This window comes from Lissotriton vulgaris, chromosome 2_1, assembly GCF_964263255.1.
Source record: "Lissotriton vulgaris chromosome 2_1, aLisVul1.2, whole genome shotgun sequence".
In the NCBI taxonomy this organism is placed as follows: Eukaryota; Metazoa; Chordata; class Amphibia; order Caudata; family Salamandridae; genus Lissotriton; species Lissotriton vulgaris.
The window spans coordinates 1,081,607,313-1,081,629,507 of record NC_141687.1 but is presented as its reverse complement, the minus strand read 5'-3'; the positions used below and the strand labels follow the sequence as shown (position 1 = coordinate 1,081,629,507).

At 45.7% G+C, this 22,195-nt stretch overlaps 1 protein-coding gene across 1 annotated transcript; it reads right to left on the bottom strand.

Moving 5' to 3' along the window:
• Positions 1-14,545: 14,545 nt before the first annotated feature.
• Positions 14,546-14,911, bottom strand: LOC147731627 (protein LDOC1-like). The gene has a single exon (XM_086954224.1). It carries the CDS (start codon positions 14,909-14,911, stop codon positions 14,546-14,548), a length of 366 nt encoding a protein of 121 aa, XP_086810350.1.
• Positions 14,912-22,195: the final 7,284 nt, after the last annotated feature.

The window sequence follows — 22,195 nt, the reverse complement described above, 5'->3', positions numbered from 1 at the left end:
ATGGCAGGAAATTGGAGGAGATACTACAAAGAGATGTGGCACTCTGCACTCCTATGCAAACTATAATCCAAATGTTTACTATTAGTCCAAATGTGTGCTCTTAATCCAACTGATGGTGTGGTGCTTTCACTCAAACTGACTGGCCCTAGTCAGAACAAAACATGCGAAACAAACAGAAACTGTTTGGGAGCGAAGCACTTTTCACTAGCTCCCGTGGGATGCTTATTTGAAACACAATGCCTTCCTGTGAATTTCTGTTTTTACAACTTGCACATATATATCAAAACCAGTATATGTCAAAACAGATTGTCCATGTGATTCTTATCAAGAAACCAAAATGACTCTGGTGCTCATCGATGTCATATGTTTAATGGTTGTTTTCTTGCTTGAGATTTCTTCTTTTAGTACATTACATCATGTACTGTGATTCCTTTAACATCATTACAGCAATTCATCCCAATGCATTTCAGTATTATATACCTTCGTCAGGGGAATACTGAAAATTGACATGAAACAATAATCAAGACTCTACTCGGGAATTTTTAGGACCCCACCTCGTGTACATGCAAACACTCATATGATTGTAATGTGAAATGCCATCTCTATGCACATGCTGATATCACTGTTATTCCGTGTTCTTAAAACTATGTCACCTCCAACAGTACCCCGGTGCCCTGTACTACATTACGACCACATGCTGGTCAATAACGTGTTCATCATACCTGCTATGATGCGCCTGTGACAGACCGATGTGTGTACTAGTGGTCAAGAACTAACGAAAAAAACTGTACACAACTGCAAAACAGAAGAAAAAATAATATCACTGAGATTACCCCTGTCTTGTTAAACCTAAACTATACTTAAATGTACATATAACAGAGTACCTTGACTGCTTGCCACCGTGGTCAAAGTTCTGCACTTTCACAGTTGCTGTTTGTGGAGCAGCCTGGTAAATTCGATGCTGCCGCCCAAAAGGACTATTCTGCCAATAAACGAATGCTGAATTATTAGGTCGCCCTGCTGCACGAAAATCGTGCTGCCTGTCTGTAACGCTGCCGCTGTTTCTCACCTGGCATCTCGGCCCTGGCTTGCTCCTATTCCTCTCGTTCGGCGTGAAGACTCTCTTCCGCGTTCTGCCCTCTCTGAAACTAAACCGGCCTGAACATAAACGCCGGGCGATCGGCATAAACATAAATGACGGAGTAGTGGGGTATTCTGGTGTGAGCGCCATCTTAAAGTGGACGCTGATACAACTATTCTACATGAGCTCTCAGTAAGCGCTAGACTTAAACATAAATGACGGACTAATGACGGGCGCCATCTTGAAGTGAATGGTGATGCTGTTATTCTAACTGAGCTGCTAATGGAAACTGAACATGTTATTGAGTATTTGAAGTTGACACATTCATTTATAATGAACAACAGGTTAACTCAATTCTGTGTGAACATTCTATGCATGCCACATTAACAGAGATGGTGCATTGTCAACATTAAAAACATTGGTCAGAGTATGAAAAAACATTATTCAGGATATGAAAAAACAACAAATACCAATTCAGTACATGCTTATTTACAAAAAACACATGTATTCAATTTTGTCATTGAGCCCACGCGGTTCAAGCGAATTCAAATGGCGGATCCAATATGTTTCCCTTTGGGACAGGTATCTGTTGGTGTCAGCATGTGACTTCATGTCTATCCTCTCTAACACAGTATATCGTAACTGGGGTATGGTGTGTTGACACTCTTTCCAATGTGTGGCCAGATTTGATTTAGGGTTACCAGTTTTTATCAAGCTTTTGTGCTCTGTGATTCGCACTTTCACCTTGCGTGTAGTTTTCCCTACATATACTAACCCGCAGGGACATTTGATAGTGTACACTACCATCTCAGTGTTACAGTCAGATGTGTGTCTGAGAAGAATATGTTTGCCTGTGTGGGGGTGTTGGAAAACGTTCCCTACCATCACATTGCCACAGTGTCTGCAATTATGGCATTTCACCATGCCTCTATGTTGACCTACTCTGGTCTGTGTCTGAGTTTGTTTCAATATTTCTTTTAAATTTTTGGATCTCGTGTGTGCAAACAGGGGTTTGTCTGCAAACACTGCCTTAAAATCCGATTCCTGTTCTATTACTTCCCATCTTTTTAATATGCTTTTCTTGATTAGTCTGCTGGCTGTAGAGTGTTTGATAACAAACACCTCCCTTTGGAGTGTGGGTCTGGTGGTTTTTTCTAGAAGTGTCTCCCTACTGGTAGATATGGCTTTAAGTTTTGCCTGCTGGAGTAATCCCTCTGGATACCCTCTGTCTTTATAGGCATTTGTCATGACCTCCATCTCTAGTATTCCTTGTGTTTCTTGGGAACAGATTCTGCGAGCCCGCAGAAACTGAGAGAGAGGTAAGTGGTTCTTTAATGACATTGTGTGAAAACTACTATAATGCAACGCATTATTACGGTCAGTCGGTTTTTTGTACAGTCTTGTGTGTAGTTCTGAACCATGTTTCTCAATGAGGATGTCAAGATAGTTGATGGCTTCTGCATGTATGGAATAAGTTATTTTGATCTGATCATGTCTACCATTCAACTCGGTGAGAAGATGTATCAAGGAGTCATGGGTGCCTTTCCACACTATTAGAATGTCGTCTATGAACCTGACGAATAGTTTCAGATGTTGTTTCATTCCTGATTTTGCAATATATTATCTTCCTCATATTTTGCCATAAATATATTAGCAAAAGTTGGTGCCCCAGTAAAACCCATGCTGGTTCCTGTCCGCTGAAGATAAAAATTATCTTGCCATTGGAAATACCCATGGTAAAGACAAAAGTGAAGCAGTTCTAAGAGAAATACATCCATTCCACCGCCTCCAAAACCTCTTGGTGGGGGATCGAGGTGTACAATGCCGTTATGTCTACTGTACAAAGCCATATGTGCTCTTCGGGACTGATGCAGACTTCCTGGAGTCTTTTTAGGCAGTCTGTCGTGTCCTGTATGTAAGTACTTCACTGCTGAACTAGTGGCTGTAGGTAATGGTCTAAAAATTTCCCTAACGGTTCATGCAGTGAGCCACATCCCGCCACAATGGGCCTGAATGGTGGGTCCACTGGATTTTTGTGCATTTTCGGCACCATATATATGTGAGGTCTCTTCAGAAATTGGGTGGTCAAAAATCTACGAGTTTGCTCATCTATCCATCCCATGCTAGCCGCATTGTCAAGAATGCTCTGTAAAATGGATTGGAATCGAACTGTGGGATCCGTGTCAAGTTTAATGTAGGTCTCCTCATCAGTCACATGCTGGTTGACCTTCTCCTGATAGTAAGTGTTGTTGAGCACTACCAGGGCGCCCCCTTTATCAGCAGGTACTATTTTAAGGGTGTCATTCTCTGCTAGTTTGCGCAAGGTAATCTGTTCCTGTCTGGTGAGATTATTTTGACTTTTTCGTGTCATGGGGATCTTTTCCATATCTTTCTTGACTAGAGTCTCAAATAAGTCTAAAGTTTTGTGTGAAAAAGGAGCCATGAATGTGCTTTTAGGTCTGAACGTCTGTGCTGTAGCAGGTGTTCCTGCCTGTGTGGTGGATTCTTGTTCAATAGTGTGAAAGAACCATCTCAAGTGAAGTTTTCTCATGTACTTGAATTTTGAGACCTCTGTTTCCAATTGGTTGGTAGTATACATAGGTACGAATGACATACCTTTGTTTAACACTTGCAGTTCTTGTTTGCTTAGTTGGTAGTCTGAGATGTTCATCACTAGTTCCTCCTGCTTCTGTGCTTTTTTTGAACCTTGTCCCCTCCTTGTTCGTTTGGTTTTGTCTGGGATTGTTCCGTGGGGGGGTGATTGGATGTTTTGCCCCCCTCTAAAAAAGCCTCCCTTGGTGCAGCATTTGTATCTCCCTGTGCCCCTGTCTCATTACTGGAAATTGGAGGAACCAGCAGAAGTACTACTGAATCAGCAGGCCATCCGGCATCAAGGTCCACTTCTGTGGCCGAAGGCAGTCACTTTCCCTCACAGCCGTTACCTACACCAGCAACCGTATTATCATCCTCACCTGCACCAGGCCCAGCCATAATATTGTTGGAAGCGGAGTGGATAACTCATCAAGGGTTTGCTCGTTCCAGTGCTGATGCAAAGGCCACAGATGGTACGCAAAGTGGAGCAGCCCTGGGTGACCTTGAGTGGATGGTGCAGGCCTATCTGTATGACCCAGCAGAGGTCTACATTGATCACAACCCATTGGTGTATTGGTATGGGAAAAGGCTTTACTGACCACTGAGCACCAAGCTGGCTCTAAATTATTTGTCTTGCCCACTCGCAAGCGTGTCTTCTGAACGTGTTGTCAGTGCTGCTGGTGCCATTGTAACTTCAAAAAGGACCCGCCTCTCACCCAAAAATGTGGAGAGGTTAACAATGATCAAGATGAATCCGCACTTCATACCACCAGATTACAAAATTCATAAATCCACGCAGGAAGAAGAGGACGACACCGACTTAGGTGACGGAAGTTCTTCTCTGTTAGCTGACCTACTCCCGTCTCAATGTTCAGAGTTTGAGGACGAGCTCTACTTCCCTGACACCTAGGCCTGAAACTGACTTCCTTTTTTTTCCGTCCTGACTCCTTATTCACTTTTACTCATGTGTGTCTTTCTTTGTTTTACAACTTTTACCACAACAAAACTCTAATCACAAAAAATCCATCAGCAGCACTGTCTTCATCTTATTTCCTATTGAAGGTGCCGCTGTCTGCAATCCTGAAGTTCACAAGTTCACAACTCAGTCATGCTCCTCTATCCTCCTCCTCTAGACTCTCCCTATCCATTTCCCTCAAGCCAGATGGCTGGATTACGCAGAATGAAGAAACTGTTGCTTCGTAGAAGAGTCCCCTCAAAAGAAGTGGGACTGGATTTACTGTATGCTGATTGCTGACAGTTACTTCTGAAAGTGACACGATAGGCTGCCCTGTGGGCCTCCACTTCAAGAACAAGATGCAGACAAAAAGTGGAACAGGTAATGAATAATGAGATGGCATGCAGTGGACAGCACTGGCTGTCTGGCTCTGATAAAAGCAATTGCTGTTTGTTTGTTGTGCATGAAATGAATCATCATATGTCTTCTGTAATTATTCAATCTTTTACACACTGAATGTAACTCAAGTCTACTCTGTTTTTTTGACCTTGTTTAATTCAAATTCTACTTCTACTACAGGGGCCACTAAGTTGCATTTTTTAATATGCAAAATGTCCTTGGACTCACTGTGTGCGTAGACTGCGACTGCATAAACAACATTGAGTTTGCCAATATACCATGATGATGATGAGTCTTGATGATCAAAGTTACATAATATCTTTTTTCTTTACAGTCACTCACTGGGATGGATGGATCATCATCGTCGGTTTACAGAAGAACTATGGCCATTTCGTGAGTGGCAAACAGGTAAACCAGTCAACAACAACTACAGCAGAACTGCATGTCGGTCTTGTCGTGGTATGGAGTGGTCGAGCCAGTGTAGTGTTGTTATGCCAGAGTCCAGACAGCAGTTCATGTAAAATTGCGGCTATGTGGCTTGCTGCATATAATTAGATATGCATTGTCTGTCTGTGTCAAAGAGGTATGCTACATCAGGTTGCTTCATTCACTCAGTGGTGCCTGCCTTGACCGTCTGCATGGCTCTGGCCTGCTGTGTGCTAATTACAATCCTTGAAAAGGAGACTCAGAGTACGCACTTTAGAAATGATACTTGTATGTAATACTGTCGCCTCTGAAACTGAAAGTGTTATTTTTGCTCTACACACCATACCTTACATTATTTTCTAAGTGGTGTTATAATATCACTTCCTGTTTTTCCATCAATAATTACAGGCCTACTTTTACCCTGTGCAATGGGAAAAATGATTAACTCAGGCTTACCTTAGCGATCCGCAATTCCGCATCCGCCAGGGAGGCAGGGGATAGTGTGTCTGGTCACCAAGACAGATCGACGGAGCGTCAGATGGAATGGAGGAGTAGCGCGAATAAGAGGAATGGCTGGATGCATGCAACTTCCCAAATTGAATCGGACAACTACAACATAGAGTTACAGTATCCTCTTCACTTCTCCTTATCTTTTAAATAATGTTATTAATGTGAACTTCTATGAGTGTGACTCTGTGCGTTTGTTTGTTCTCTGCTTCAAATTCATCCCTCCAGCTATTTGATAAGTTTCTTTGCTATTTTTCAAACTAATTTAATGTACTAATAAGTGTTTATTCTCTCTGAGGGCAGATAGGCAAGTGAAATTGCGTAATACTGCAGCCCTGTACTTTCACATTGTTTCTTCATAGCTAGTAAGTTGTAGTAAGTACGACTTTTCAGTAACCTAACCATCCATTTAGCAAACAACTTCATGCATGCAGTAGGGCATGCTCTTCCTTTATGTCCCTTAAAAGATTTAGGGATATCTTTGTATCCAAAGATTTGTTTTTCTTCATTTGTTGTTTGTCCATGCTGTGTTTTTTTTTCCTCTCTCCACAAACCTTTCCCAAAAACCCCCATTCCCATCCAATTTTCAAACCCTAACCCTCTTCCCCCGGGATGTGTGGTTTTCATTGAGGTGTGACTAAATGACAACAAAAATTCTACACACTTGCTGGGGAGGATAAGGTGCAAGCAACCTCCTCAAATCAATTTTAAGGCAGCTAGATGAATCCTAGGATATTGTAATTCTGCTTAAAAAAAACACCAATGAGTATTTTCAAATCAATTCTGAATTTATGCCCACCATCGATTGGATCAATCGTCAACAGCATCCTCCTACACGTGAAGAAAGGATAAGCTGCTGTGTCGCTGTTCTTGTTGTAGCCATAATCATCCATGCAAATATTTTTTCCCATACTTATCTTCAGTATTGCTTAGGCTACAAATATATACTGTTCCTTCTAATACTCCTCTCAGGCCACTCAATGCCTCATTTCCTATTTTTCATATGCTGCTACTGGTAGTGTGCTACCACTCCTAGTACCACCACAGCAATGGAATTTCTGTCCTGGATGGATTTCATGGGCAACCGTAATCGCCATTGCCATGCAGCCAGCGCTGTGCCTAGCTCTATTCTCAAACACGAATCACAGGTAAGATAAGCATTTTGGGGAGGTAGAATAATGAACTAGGACTGGAAGGAGAGGAGAGACTGACAGTAGTACTAGTGAAGTACTAGTAGGGCAATTGAATTCACTAACTCTGTTAGTGGCACTTTTGTAAATTTTTAGACGTTTTAGATAGTTCATCCTGGTAAGTCTGAGGAAACCAAACGTACAGTAACCCCCGCCGACCACCCCACAAAATAATATGAACGCGTATACTATGTTGAAGTATATAAAGTAAATAATTATATTTCCCCTAACAAAATTAAACTTTTCAAAAGACCCAACCGACCCCCCTCCCTAACCCCAACCAATGTCCATAGTAATGTCCCTCAAAAAGTCACTCTGAATCCCCAACGCCCAATTCCCACCCCACCCAACAGTCTTTAAAAAAAGGGCAAGGAACAGTCACTTCCGGTGGTGTCCTGTGGACAGGTGGTCCCGCATCTCTTTACAGAGGTCCTGGAGCTGGCGCTTCAGCTTATCAACCGCACGCTCCATGTAGTCCACTCTCTGGCGGAGACGGCGCTGACGTGCCATCCAGGCTCTGGGGGGGGGCGGCTGCTGTGTTTTTTGCTGCTCCGCGGCGGCGGCGGGAGGCTGTCGGACCACGGCGCTGTACCACTGGAGGCTGCTGGCTGGTGGACCCAGGGGCACTGGAGGAGGATGCAGCTGTTACCGCTCTCCTCCTCCTGCTCCAGAGCCACCAGCCGCCGATATTCCCACAAATGGCCTCCAGCTTCCGGGCCCTGGCCCGGACAGCCATCTCCTTGCGGGTGAGTTTTTGTGGAGCATCTATATGAAGAAATGAAGAAAAATACTGTAACCAATATTCTTTAACATTAACACAAAATAATTCAACAGAAAGTTGTCTCACAGTAACACTAGCAACTTGCAAGCACAGTATAACATTTTGGCATGTGTCTTTCCGCCGTCTTTGTAGTCCTGTAACATTAGTGGGAGTTTCAGGAATTCTACTAGCAGCACTCTGCACCCACTACATAGTCAAAGAGTCAGAGAGTACACCAGTCTTCTTTTTTTCTCTTGTTTTGCGAGAAAAAAAAAACTTGTACTTGAACTTGTGGTAGCTGGCATAATGCCAGCTCAGTCAGCTTGCACCCAAGAAAAAACAGACACAAGCCATGATGACGCAGACTTGCATGCATTACTTTAAGCAGCACATGCAGGTGGGGATAGGGAAGCTCTTACTTTTGATTGGGTTGGCACTGGCCATACTCGGTTACATCAAGGGCTACTGCTCAATGCAATTTATATTTCACACTGCCCTCCAGGGCCTTGACTACTAATTAAGATTATTCATTTCTGATGATATATCCAGCCGATCACATGATCTTTGCTTATATGATGGATTACTTTAGGTGCTTTGTTTTGATAGATTGAGTGAACAACAGCGATAGGCCACCCATGATTGACACAGCTGAAAGAAAATATTAACATAGGGAGTAAGTGTGGTACCCATAATTGCCGGAGGAAGGGACTTGACTTGATATAATGTGAACTATACAATACATACATAATATATGCTGTGCTTGCAAAGTAAACTACTATACTGTTAGTCAAGGGACTATTTCTGAACAATCACAACTTCTAGTATTTGGATATCCTCTGCTATGCTACTCTGTCATGGACATGCTGTTCAAAGTAACACTCTTCATCCACTGAGCGTCTGCTCTACATACACCTCTGCTATCTATAAGGAAGAAGACACCATCCAGGCTTCCAAAGTAAACGTCTATCATTCTTTTTAATGTCTCAACTTGACCAACTTTACTTTTTCTCAACAACCAACTAACACCCTTTTTATTTTATTTGGTAAACCACCGTCTTGACTTGCATTTGAGTTTCACCCAAATGATATATTGCAATGCACACCACACATGCATTTTCTGATTCACCCGCACAGGCAGTCACCTTTTCTTTCTCCTCCAACCATCCTTGCTTCAAGCAGCCATGCATCTGATTCCTTTCTATCAGCCACCTCTGCATGCATTCAAAAACACGTATCATTCTTTACAGTCATAAATGTTACAACTTCCTCGTCCTTCCTTACACCCTTCTTTCCCTTTTAGTTCATCACATCCCTCAAGTTCATCTGATCTGACTTGGCTTCACGATAAAAGTTTCACAGCTGAGTTGAGGTCAAATAGAGGGGGCCAATGCTTACTCGAGAACTACCGCCACTAATGCTATTGCTAAGTCAAGGGTGACTGTCTTCTCCGTGATTGGCAAAAATGTAGTTCTAAATTAGTAACTGTTCTTAACAGTATAGTGTCCTCGTACTAGTGTACTGTCTACTGTACAGTACATCATACACCGCTTTGCGAGCCTACTCTAAAATTTCAATAAGACAGTAAGGAGTATAATAACTTACCACCGTCCGCCACTGCTGAGCCATCCCCCACAGCAGCTACTCCTGGTGGCACTTGTGACGCTGCCGCATCAGCCCCTGGAGTGGACGCCTCCGCGCTTGTGAACCTCTGGGTCTTCAGGGTCGACCTGATGCGGGTGAGGACCGACACAGAGAGACTCGCGTGAGTTCTTCACTCGCTTCCAAACTATGCGTATAGCCCGCACAAACACGCAGACAACCTTTATGTAAAGAAATGATAGGATGTGTAATGGCACATCCAAGAAAGAGCATAAATCATATATAGTCACAGAAAGGAACTTAAAGTCAACAATACCCTTTACCGGTCAGCAACTCTTCACGGAACCCCTCATCGGCCAACAATGCCGAGGGAATCGTAGGGACCAGCCATCCTCCACAAGAGCACCCGTCCCGGTAGCTCACCAACGGAGGGCACTGTGCAAAGAAACCGACGAAAATGCCGCTCGAGTCCCACTTGCTGCGGTAGGGTAATGGTCAAGCTACAGGGTTGGGGAACCCACGGTTAAAGTCACCAATTGGAACCCCCTATATATGTCTCTTAGGGTTATCTGCTTGGGAGGGCAGCTAACAGTCCTCGCTGCTCCTTTCAACCCCCTTGGCAGTAGTCAGGCAGGCACTGGGGTACTCCACGCAGGGCAGAATTGCTCCACGAGTATAGCGTGCTGAAAGGTTCCTGGAAGCGGTACAAGGGTCCAAACAAGAAAAGGGAGACAAGCGCTGGCCGTGCCCTTCTCCCGAGGAATTCAAGGCTCCGCGAGCGTCCGGTAATATTCGACGCCATTCCTCACTGGCGGCTGCCAATTATGCCGTGTTCGACACTCGCATGAGTTGCACATGCTCCGCGCACGGCTCCCTGGGTAATGTAGTTCCTGGTGGCGATGACGCTGCCTGTTGGCCGTGCCGCAGGTCGCAAGGCGCAGGTTCGTGACGGTGGCTGTGGCAAGCACCGTGCGTCCGGCTTCGGAACCAGGTATGGGTGGGGGGGGGTTCCGGGTTGCGAACCTGACAGTACATCCCCCTCCCATCAAAGGTCCAGCACTGGGCGGGCTTTAGCAGGGTGCTTCTTGAGGAACGCTCCCACCAATCGCGGAGCGTGCACTCCCGAAACAGGTTCCCATGACTGCTCCTCAGGGCCATAGCCCTTCCATGCCACCAGATACCACAACTTGCTCCTGCTCCACTTCGAGTCATGTATCCCTTCCACCTCGTATTCAGTCTCCGCGTCCACTACCACCGATCATGGGACCTTCTGCCCGACAGATGTTGAAGGCTTGAGCAGCGAGACATAGAATACCGGGTGGATACGCAAATGGGGAGGCAGGCGCAGCCGCACATTCACCGGGCTGACACATTCTGTGATGCTGTATGGACCCACATACCTCGAGTGGAATACGCTGTGTTTACGGAAGCGCAGGTTCTTGGTTAACACCCAGGCATGATCCCCAACCCGGTACAGCGGCCCCGGCCTCCGGTGTTTATCGGCGGAGACCTTGTATGCCGCCTTGGCTTTGTCCAGGTTCTTTCGCAGGTGCAGCAGAGTGCCTTTCATGTGAGCCACCCTCCGGGTCACCTCTGGTGGACCGTGGATTTGTGTCGGATGCAGAAACGGCAGAAACCGCGGATGCTGTCCGTAGTTGCTATAGAACGGGGATGCCTTTGTTGAGCTGTGCGAGGCGTTATTGTACGCGACTTCAGCAAGCCACAAGAGATCAACCCACTCCTTCTTGCCCTGGTCCACAAAACACCGCAGGTATTGCTAAGGGACTGATTGAGACGCTCCGTTTGGCCGTCCGTCTGTGGATGGTAGCTTGTGGAGAGCGCAGTGCGGACGTGGAGGGAAGAACACCACGCCTTCCAGAACTGTGCCGTGAATTGAGAACCCCTGTCGGATACAATCCCACTTGGCAGCCCGTGCAGCCATACCACATGCTTCAACAGTATTTTGGCCAGTTGTCCTGCAGAAGGCACTTGCCTACATGCCACGAAATGCCCCATCTTGGTAAGGTAGTCCACAACCACCAGAATTGTGGTACAGCCTTGATCCAACGGTAGCCCCACTATGAAGTCCAACAAAATGCTCTCCCGTGGCCTTGAGGGTGTTGGAAGTGGTTGCAACAGTCCCTGTGGGCGGCGATGATCGGATTTCACAGAGGCACAGGTGTCACATGCATTCACCCATTTCGTAGCATCCGCTCTTAAGGAAGGCCACCAGAACTGCCTGGTGAGGTTTTCCACCCCCGGATGACCCGCACTGGGTGCCTCGTGACACCAGCGAAAAGCCAACTTCCGCAGACCCAGGGTGGGAACCAACAGTTGTCGTCCGTGGAGGGGTATCCCATCCTTCACCTGCCAATCCCTGTAGCATCGCAGCCAGGTCTTCTATGCAAAAGTCTTGACTCCCCGTTGCACTCCTCGTAGAAAAGCGGCCGGTTGTATTGCCCCTAACACCTTGGCAGGGTGAATGATGGGACCGATCGTCGAGGAGGGATGTGTTGCTTGGTCTGATTGACGCAACAGAGCATTTGCCTTCCTGTTCTCCGCACCCAGTCTGTAGGATATATTGAAATGAAAGCCCGAGAAGAAAAGCCTCTACCGCAACTGGCGGGGAGTGAGGAGTCTAGCTGCTGTCATGTACTGGAGGTTCCGGTGGTCCGTGAACACCGTCACCACGTGCCTCGCCCCCATCAACAGATGCCTCCAATCTGTGAACGCCTCCTTTATGGCCAGGAGCTCCTTCTCTGCGATGTGGTAGTTTCTCTCGGCATCGTACAGCTTTCGTGACATGAAAGCCACCGGGTGTAGCACGCCTGTAGATGCATGCCTCTGGGATAAAACTGCCCCTAAAGCCACCGCGAAGCGTCCGCCTCCACGATGTAGGGTTGTTCCGGGTCCGAGTGTGCGAGGATTGGAGCCGTTATGAAAGCCTGCTTCAGTTCCAGGAAGGCTGCTTGTGCTTAAGAGGACCAAAGAAACGGCTGTGACTTACGTAGCAGCTGAGTAATTGGAGCGACAAGACCAGAGAAACCTTCAATAAATCAACTGTAAAAGTTCGCGAAACCGATGAAGCACTGCACATCCCTAACGCTTTGTGGAGCCGGCCAGTCTTTCACTGCCTTGACCTTCCTCTCTGCCATCTCCTGCCCGTCTGGGCTTAGCATCACTCCCAAGAACTCCACTGTTGTGACGTGGAAATCGCACTTGATGAGTTTACAGAACAGCTGGTTCTCTTGCAGGATCTTCAGGACTGTCGACACGTGCCCACCGTGGGCTTCCACCGTATCCGAATATATCAGGATGTTGTCTAAGTAAACCACTGCATAGACGTCCAATATCTCCCTTAGCACATCGTTCAAAAAGTACTGGAACGCAGCAGAGGCGTTACAGAGCCCAAAGGGCATCACCAGGTACTCGAAGAGACTGTATCTTGTCTTGAACACTGTCTTCCACTCGTCCCATGTCCGCATGCAAACCAGGTGATACCCTCCCTTGAGGTCGAGCTTAGTGTAAATCCTAGCCGTCTTTACTTGTTCAAGTAGGACGTTGATGAGCGGAAGGGGATAACGGTTCTTGACCATGATGGCATTGAGGGCCCTGTAGTCCACACAGGCGCGCAACTCCCCGTTGGCCTTTGGGATGAAAAAGAGGGCGGACGCCGCCAGAGCCTTGGAAGGCCTGATGAAACCCAGATCCAGCAGTTTGTCCAGATAGGAGTGCAGGTGGAAGTTCTCGGTTTCGGTTAGAGCATATAAACGCCCACTTGGTACACACGCTCCTGGTACCAAGTCGATTTGGCAATCGTACTGCCTATGTGGGGGTAGCACCTCGGCTTGGACTTCATCGAATACCCCTTGATACACATGGTACTCGGCCAGAAGGCTCACAGCCTTTTCTGCTGCCGTGGCGACTTCCTGGAACGGGGCTTGTGTTGGCCTTCCTCTGTTCAGCAACAGCCCGCATTGCCGTAGACAATAAGGCGAATCCAGGATGACCTCTCTGGTAAATCCAGTCTATCGATGGATTGTGTTTTTGTAGCCAGGGCAAACCCAGTATGATTCCGTACTGTGGGGCCCGTATGATGCCGAAGTCTATCGCTTCTTGGTGTCTTCCCTTGTACCTGACATGTAGCTCTCCTGTGTGTTGGCCAATCGGTCCCGAGACCAGTTTGCGCCCATCCACGGCGTACACATCTTCCGGTATTTCCTTCCGTAACAGGCAAACGCCTAGGCGACGTGCCTCCTCAGCATCCATGAACAGACCCGTGGCCCCTGAATCGATCATAGTCACCGCCGAAACCCCTCCGTTCTGCACCAGCAGTTTCAGGGGGATGAAGAGGTGCCGTTGGTTCAGTTGGTCAGTGTTGAGCAGTGAAGGGAGGTAGCTGCGACTCCGAGAAGCCCCTTCTCTATTCCGGGAGTCCTTTAGTTTTCCGACTGTGGGTCTACAGCCGCTGTGACTAACCTTCAAGGAAGGAATCTACTGGCCTTAAGTTTCGCAGGACATTCGCGCACGAAGTGGCCTTTCTTCCCGCAGTACAGGCAAAGGCCCTGTTTGCGACAGGATTCCTTCTCCGTGGCGGTAAGACTGGCTCTGATGGCTCCTATATCCATCTGTTCGGGCCCCTGAGATGGAGAGGCCTCGGACGACCCTAGATGGCTACTCACGAGCGGGGCTTTGTCCCCCTTCTTATGGACGCCTCGTCGCTCACCCATCCGGTGCTCCAGCGGCAAGGCCAGACCGATCAGATCCTCACATGTATCCGGCTGGGGGTCTATCCGCGCAATGAGGTCTTTCAGCTCTTCGCTTAGCCCTTGGTGGAAGAGCGATGCCCTCTTGGAGTTAAGCCAGTTGGTTTTCGCTACAAGGTGTCTGAAAGCGTTTAGGTAGTGCAGCTGCCCCTGGCTGCCCTGTCGTAGCTCCAATAGTTCCCTATCTGCCGTGTAGGAGTCGGCTTTGCGATCGAACACCTTAATGAACGCCTCCCGGAACGCTTCCCAATTGTGCAGGAGAGCGTCGTCTCAGCTCACAAAAGGCACAGCCCACTGAGCTGCATCTCCTGCCAAGTAGGAGATCATGAACGCAACTTTGGCTTGGTTGGTGGGGAAGGACTTGGGTTTGCAAGAGAAGTGCAACACCACTCGTGTCAGAAAAACCTGCACTTTGTTTGATTCCTCTGTAAAGCGCTCCGGCATTGCCAACGGGATGGAAACCGGGATTTCCAGTACCACCGCTGCCGGTGTGGTGGTGTGTGCAGCCCCTGCACCAAACGGGTTCCTTTGGCTCCCATCCATCCGTGCCCTGAGGTCCGTGGTTTCTTGACGCGATGGGTCCAGCTCGGCTCTGACCGCAGCCAAAGCCACCAGTACGTCCTCCATCATGGTCATTGCGTGATCAATCCGACCAGGAAGACGATTGCTTACAGGTCGGATATTACATGAACCTCTGGGTCTTCAGGGTCGACCTGATGCGGGTGAGGACCGACACAGAGAGACTCGCGTGAGTTCTTCACTCGCTTCCAAACTTTGCGTAAAGCACGCACAAATACACAGACAACCTTTATGTAAAGAAATGATAGGATGTTTAATGGCGCATCCAAGAAAGAGCATAAATCATATATAGTCACAGAAAGGAACTTAAAGTCAACGATACCCTTTACCGGTCAGCAACTCTTCGCAGTACCCCTCCTCAGCCGACAATGCTGTGCAAATCGTAGGGACCAACCGTCCTCCGCAAGAGCACCCGTCCCGGTAGCTCACCAACGGAGGGCACTATGCAAAGAAACGGCCGAAAATACCGCTCGAGTCCCGCTTGCTGCGGTAGGGTAATGGTCAAGCTACAGGGTTGGGGAACCCACGGATAAAGTCACCAATTTGAACCCCCTTTATATGTCTCTAAGGGTTATCTGCTTGGGAGGGCAGCTAACAGTCCTCGCTGCTCCTTTCAACCCCCTTGGCAGTAGTCAGGCAGGCACTGGGGTACTCCACGCAGGGCAGAATTGCTCCGCAAATATAGCGTGCTGAAAAGGTTCCTGGAAGCGGTACAAGTGTCCAAACAAGAAAAGGGAGACAAGCGCTGGCCGTGCGCTTTTCCCGAGGAATGCTAGGCTCCGCTCGCGTCCGGCAATATCCGACGCCATTCCTCGCTGGCGGCTGCCATTTATGCTGTGTCCGACACTCGCACGTGTCACGCATGCACCGCGCACGGCTCCCTGGGTAATGTAGTTCTTGGCGGCGATAACGCTGCTTGTTCCCCGTGCCGCCGGTCGCAAGGCGCAGGTTCGTGACTGTGGCTGTGGCAAGCGCCGTGCATCCGGCTTCGGAACTAGGTATGGGGGGGTTCCGGGTTGCAGACCTGATAGCGCTGCTGGCCCCGGCACTGGTGGTGGTAGGTGCCGCATCCGATATTGTGATGCCTAGAAAAAACATGTCATATTTTTAGATGCCATACACCACCCCCTATTTCGTCTCGTAATGGAAGAAAATGTTAATACATAAACAATTTTTAATTATTGGGACTGAAAAAAAGTGACTGTTTTGGGGATGGTGTTAACTTTTTATATGCTTAGCCATAACATGCCAAAAACAACACAGGGTCGTTGTTCTGACCCAGTAAGGCTAAGCCCAATGTAACACCATAACAACACAACTGCCAATACTAGATTTTGCTTTCTAATATATAAACTAGCCTTTATGAGTGAATCAAACCGGTCCGGTTTTTTAAATTTCCGTCACTTTATTTTTTAAATCATTTTTTTAGCAATGAACTCAAGATAGCACTCATTTTTGTGTGCATGTGCAAACAAATATGAGACAATACATTTCAATACAACATAATTTAAATGTACATTACATTTACAAATTGTCAACACATCCACCAAACTCTCAACTACACAACCATACCTCACTCATACATACAAATAAACAACATAAAACATTATTTTGAGCCTAATGTCAACAAGTGGGTTAAACGTCCATATTGATGGTGGTATATTTGATTATTTTGTCAAAAGCAGTCTTATTTAGGGACAAATTCTTGGGAACAGTCCTTATTATCTACAACGTCTCCCTATTTATCTACAAATCTGTTTGACAATAGGCGTCAAAAAACGGGTCGACACGTTTCGAACCCCCGATTGCGGGGTTCTCCTCAGGACCAACAATCTACAAAACATAAACTGAACAACTGATTTACTACCAAACATCTTCCATATATTTCACAAAAGATGCTGATGCCACCAGTTCCCATTCCGCTGCCATACCTTTATTGCAGTGCGACACAATCACAAATTAACGATGACACTGGTCACAATAGACACTCTGGACATAAGGGAGACATCACACAAATCCTAATCAGGGTTACTCTTAAATTGTGCAATTATTCTAAAAGTCTGTAACCTTTTAAATTCACTCACCTATTTAGGTGTGTTGGAAAAGTAACTAAAACAGGGAGGGAGGAGAACATTAGTCCGGTATGTACTTTGCCTTAAAAAGGCTTTTTGAAGCAGTGAGATTGAGCATTTACGTGGCTTACCTATATAAAGCCCGTTTCAGATTGATCGTGCGTTTGCAGTTTTGGGCACCTCAAGATTCAATCTGTAAAAGAAGGGGCCCGTTAGGGTTTGGACACTACACTGGAAGGGGGCGCGTTGTTTTGTAGGAAACAATAAAACTTACCGGGTGCTGGGGCGTCACAAGTCGATCCCCAGGGGATAGATGTTTATCGCGCGGCAACAACATTCTGCAAGAAAGGCGGGCCGTTAAACTCACAAACAGGAACAGACCGGCGTGTGCTCTAAAATGCACATTGAGGAGAAAGTTTTAGGAAGCGGCCGCTTACCTCGATCTCGTTGCCGTTGTGCGTCAAACATTGGCGTCGTGGGTGCTCTGAGCCGCATTTCAGTCTAATTGTACCGATTGGACGGTACATTCCGGTCACGTGATTTCAATGTGACCGGAATGTGATTTTAAAGGGGCCAACATTTTCAGTCCTGCTTTAATGATTTAATGCTGACTCTCAATCATGCATTATAAATAGTAGCCACGGAACTCTGATGAGCCTGGATTATGGAATCACCGCATTTCATCCCGAACTCTAAATTACCATATATTTCTGTTTTTGCCATTATGATACAAAAGGTAAAATGTTTTATAACATTATTGTAGCCGCCCTTCATACAAGGGTGGTGAAGTCCTTACGTCTACTACTGTTGCAGATTGACCACACTGTATTTCAGGGATTTTAAACAAAAGGCAGGGAGCAGTCTCGTTCAACGTAATTGGGGTGCAGGGCTCATGGGTTGCCTCTGAAAATTTCTGAAATTTCATTTAGCCCCGTTGTGGCACAGAGAGTGATAGTAGAGGCAGGATAAGAATATACAAAAATCAAACACGTCCCTGAAATTCCCCAGAGGGAAAAGAGGCATAAATGTCCACTCACCACTCAAAAGACCTTTGGTTTGCCACTACACAACATTACATACTATATAATCAAAACAGAATACAGAAAAATGATATATTATTTTTTATTTTTTAGGATAAGAATATAGAAACAGTCTACAAGAATATCAAAAACTATTTTGAAAAAATAGAATTAGGAAACAGTTATGTATGAATAGGTGCTGTAAAAGTTAGGGAAGTATAATTATTAATATTAACAACAGAACAACTTACTGGGGCCAGCAGAAAAGACCTCTGAGGACCAATCCTGCCCACCTTGTTCCACCGTCATCCCTGTCGTCGTCTTGCCCCTGGGAGGTGCTGCTGATAATCATGAAATAAACACAAACATGGATGATTGTTCCAGCTCTGCTGTGTCCAGGCATTATAGCACACCCAAGGTGCACTCTGTGCCTTGGGTGGGGCCCAACGATGAAGCATGACACCAACTATGTTGGTGAGAGAGGGCTTTACTATGAACATAATGTGTTTTCTTTCCAAAACAAACATACACTAGGAGCACCCACTCCAGAGCTAGTTCTCTTTGATAAAACAAAGACTGGTAACACCCTTTCTAGATTCAAGTACCTCCAGCTATCATCTTGGGTCGCAGCCAATGTACAGGAGATTAGGGGGTATGGGAAATTGATTCAAATCTGTAGGATGAGTCCCCCAGGAAGAAGGAGGTTGCTTATCAGTACTAGGCACTACACGACGCTGAGGACAGGAAACTTAATGCACCATACTTGGTATGGGAAGAAGTTATTTAGGGGAGTGAGCAACAAACAATTTGGCAACTTTCTTTAAAACTGGTGTCCTCAATGGTTAAACCAGCCAATCTGAAATAGAATCATATTTTTTACCATCAATAGGCTCTGTTGGACACCCCAGAAGATTTCAAAGTTTGTGCAAGAACCAATACCAAGATGCATGAGATGTGGTCTATTAAGAGCCGACTACCAACATATGTTTTTTAGGTGCCCAGAATAAAAGGCCTATTGGCAGGAGGTGGAGAAGGTGGTCAAGGATATTCTTGGGGAAAATACAATGCTGAGCTCAGCATTGGTGTTGATGGGAGTGGAATTCCACCTCAGTCAGCCCTTGACAAGGACCTTTCTGTTTTATTTGATACTCCTAGCAAGAAGAGAGATTTATAAGCGTTGGATGGATTCCCTACCTCCCAAGGGGCTTAATTGGCTCCAGGCGGTACGAAATATACGCAGAATGTAAATCGGATCTGGATCTGGGGGGGTTTCCGTAGCAGGATATGGGACGATTTCCAAAGCTGGTATTGAATGACAATGGCTTAAGAAGTGTCTATGATTACACCTGTGTGAAGCCAGTATCCAAGAAACTGGTAATGTTATGTTTCATATAGGAACCCTAATATAGGCCTCAGTAACATCATACCCCTTCACCTACATTACCTCCCATTCACTACACTGTAACAAGCCTTTTTAGGATTGAACCTTTTACCTAGTTCTAGTCCTAGGTGCAGAAGGAGGGTTTCTACTAAACAATAGAGTCCTATAACTCCATCAATAGACTCACACAGTTTGAATGAATATCCATAAGTCTTCCTAGAAACCAGGCTGGGGCTACACCACCTTCGTCCACATATCTACGTACACGGTTCATCCCATACGTCAGCCTCAAATCAAACAATATAATCAACAAGGGACAAAGGAGCCCAAAATACTTTTTGTATAAATATAGCACCTCTTGCTACTGTTAGTTAGAGGGAACCGAGACTTCCAGGTTGACACATGGACCAGAGACGCTGAGGCTCCTGCATTCAGAAGCTCCAGCTGCCAGTGGTCTGAATATCCCCCGTAGGCTGTCCAGCTTGAGACCAAGAAGGGCTCCGGCATTCTCACACTTCAGGTAATGGGGTTCAAATAAATCCTAGAGCGATTCTTGGCTTAACACCTAATCACATGCTGGGTACACTTAGGTACATCTAGAAAGGCATTGTAGGAGTATGTGCCCTTTATCATGCATTTTATATTCATGTATTTATTCATGCTTATTACAAAATGGTAGAACTGTACTATCTTTTATATTCACTGTACTACTAATCATATATCTCTGCTACTGTATAATGGTTCTTGCAGCTCATATATTTTACACAAGAATAACAACTGTTCAGTAAACACTTATTGAAACGCCCAGACTGTTTATTCTATGTATCTCTGAGATAAACTCAAATGAGCATGAGTGACTGAGTGAAAAGTAGTGAATTGTTTCCAAGATCTTGAGGGTTCAGGGTTGTCATGTTCTATGGTTGCCAGAAACGAATCTCTCCCCAATAAGAGAAGACACTAGTGGCACTGTGAGCTAGCTAAATGCAATTAGGCTAACATTTCTCGTGAGGGTGTACAGAACCAGTCTGCCACCAATCCCACAGTTTATATTATCCAAACATGCAGGTCCTGCATGGGTACTATAGGAACTACACAACAGTAGGACTGGATCGGCGGGGCCAGGTATATAATCCAGCTGGCCTGAGGTTGGGACAGGTTTTACAGAAAGGCATGGTTTTGAGATATTGGAGATATGAGGACAAAAAAATAATAATAAAAAAGCAAAATACCTTTTCTTTGTTAATGTGAGGGTTCCATGAAAGTTGTGGGTCAATTGTTATTCCAAGATACCTAAAATTTGACACATGTTCCAGTGGATATTGGCCAAAGGCGATGCTTTTCTTAAAACCCTTGTGGGGTTTAATTGCCACATATTTGGTCTTACTAGAATTTATTTCACGCCCTTTCGTCTACATTAATTTCTGAAGCTGTCTAGTAGCCTCTGCAGACCCCTCGATATTTAATAAATGCGTACCTCTGGTGCAGGGATCCATGTGAGGGTCAGTAGTGGTACAGCCATCTTTACTACCATATGCTATTATTCTCCAAAATACGGTCTGATCTTTATTTCTAGCCGCAAGTAATAAGGTAATCCCAGTTTGCATCATCCCAGCTCTTTACTGCTTATTTTTAGCCTTAAGAGCTGATATTAATCTTCTCCTGGCTACCAGGCAATCTGTGTTATACCTGGGACTATTTGATGGGCCTCTAGATGCACCTGTATTCTGAGATTTGTTTGGGACTTAGTCAAAAAACATTTCATGTTCTCAACCATGGTATGGTGGATTTGTATAATCTGTATATCATATTGGCACTTGGCAACAAAGGGAGAAAGAGCATCTGAAAAGGCATTATAAATGGCAATCAAGGAGTCAGTTTTGTTAGCAATGTTAGGCCATCTGACAATGCTCTGATTATTTTCAATCGTAGGATGGACATGATTATTTCTGGTTTCAACTATCCGTACCTCAAATAGCCTCCCTGTGACAGTCAAGCACAATGGAAGATGATCACTTTCTTCCCTACTATCCATATTGAAGTCAGTTGGGTTACCCCAGTGCGCGACACTTGCCAAAATATAGTCAACTTCTTGACTTGGTGGTGCCCCTTTTAAAAGTATGGGCACATGAGCTATCAGAAGGGAACCTACCATTACAACTTCTTAACCCATGTTCAGCAACAAAGTGGACTAGTTGCATAGCAGCTACCATGCAAGTGAGTGTTTACGGGCAAAGTCACAATGCCTCTAGCTAAATCTTCTTCCTCTATTACTGATTCAATGCCTGCTAAGGGCTTGAATCTGTAGTTAAAATCTCCACCTATAAAAATGACAGAATCAAGGACATCACATAACAAGGTTATCGCTGGGGATTCCCCAGTGCCTAATCTTGGTCTAGTATATACATTGAACAGATATACACCCACTTGGTTGCATGCTTTTCACTTTAGTCCTAGGATATCTTATGAAGGAATATTCACAATCTCTACAGTTATATTTAGATTGATGTTTACCCATACAACCAGGTCTCTAGTATATTAGGGCCAGTTTTACAAGGATTGAGCATCAACACATTTTCAGAACTGTCTGTTTCCAGCATTGATAGTCAGTCAACAGATTCCAGAATGTCAGTAGTCTGGGTTGAGAAAATGGGATTTGGTCATTTTTTATGTATACCCTGAGTGCAGTTCTTTTCCCTGTTGGCTTTACTTAACTTAAATCTTATCACAGAATGTGAGTGAGGGCTAGTCCTTAAATCTAATGCAATCAGGCCATCAACAATGTCCGTTGCCCATAATACAAACTAAATATTATCGGTGTCCCCGCATACACTCAGTACACCTTCAGCCTTGAATATATCAGATCGTGCTA

Bases quoted from the DNA above. Each gene is read 5' to 3' on its own strand.
- LOC147731627 (XM_086954224.1), bottom strand. From the start codon at position 14,911: ATGACCATGATGGAGGACGTACTGGTGGCTTTGGCTGCGGTCAGAGCC.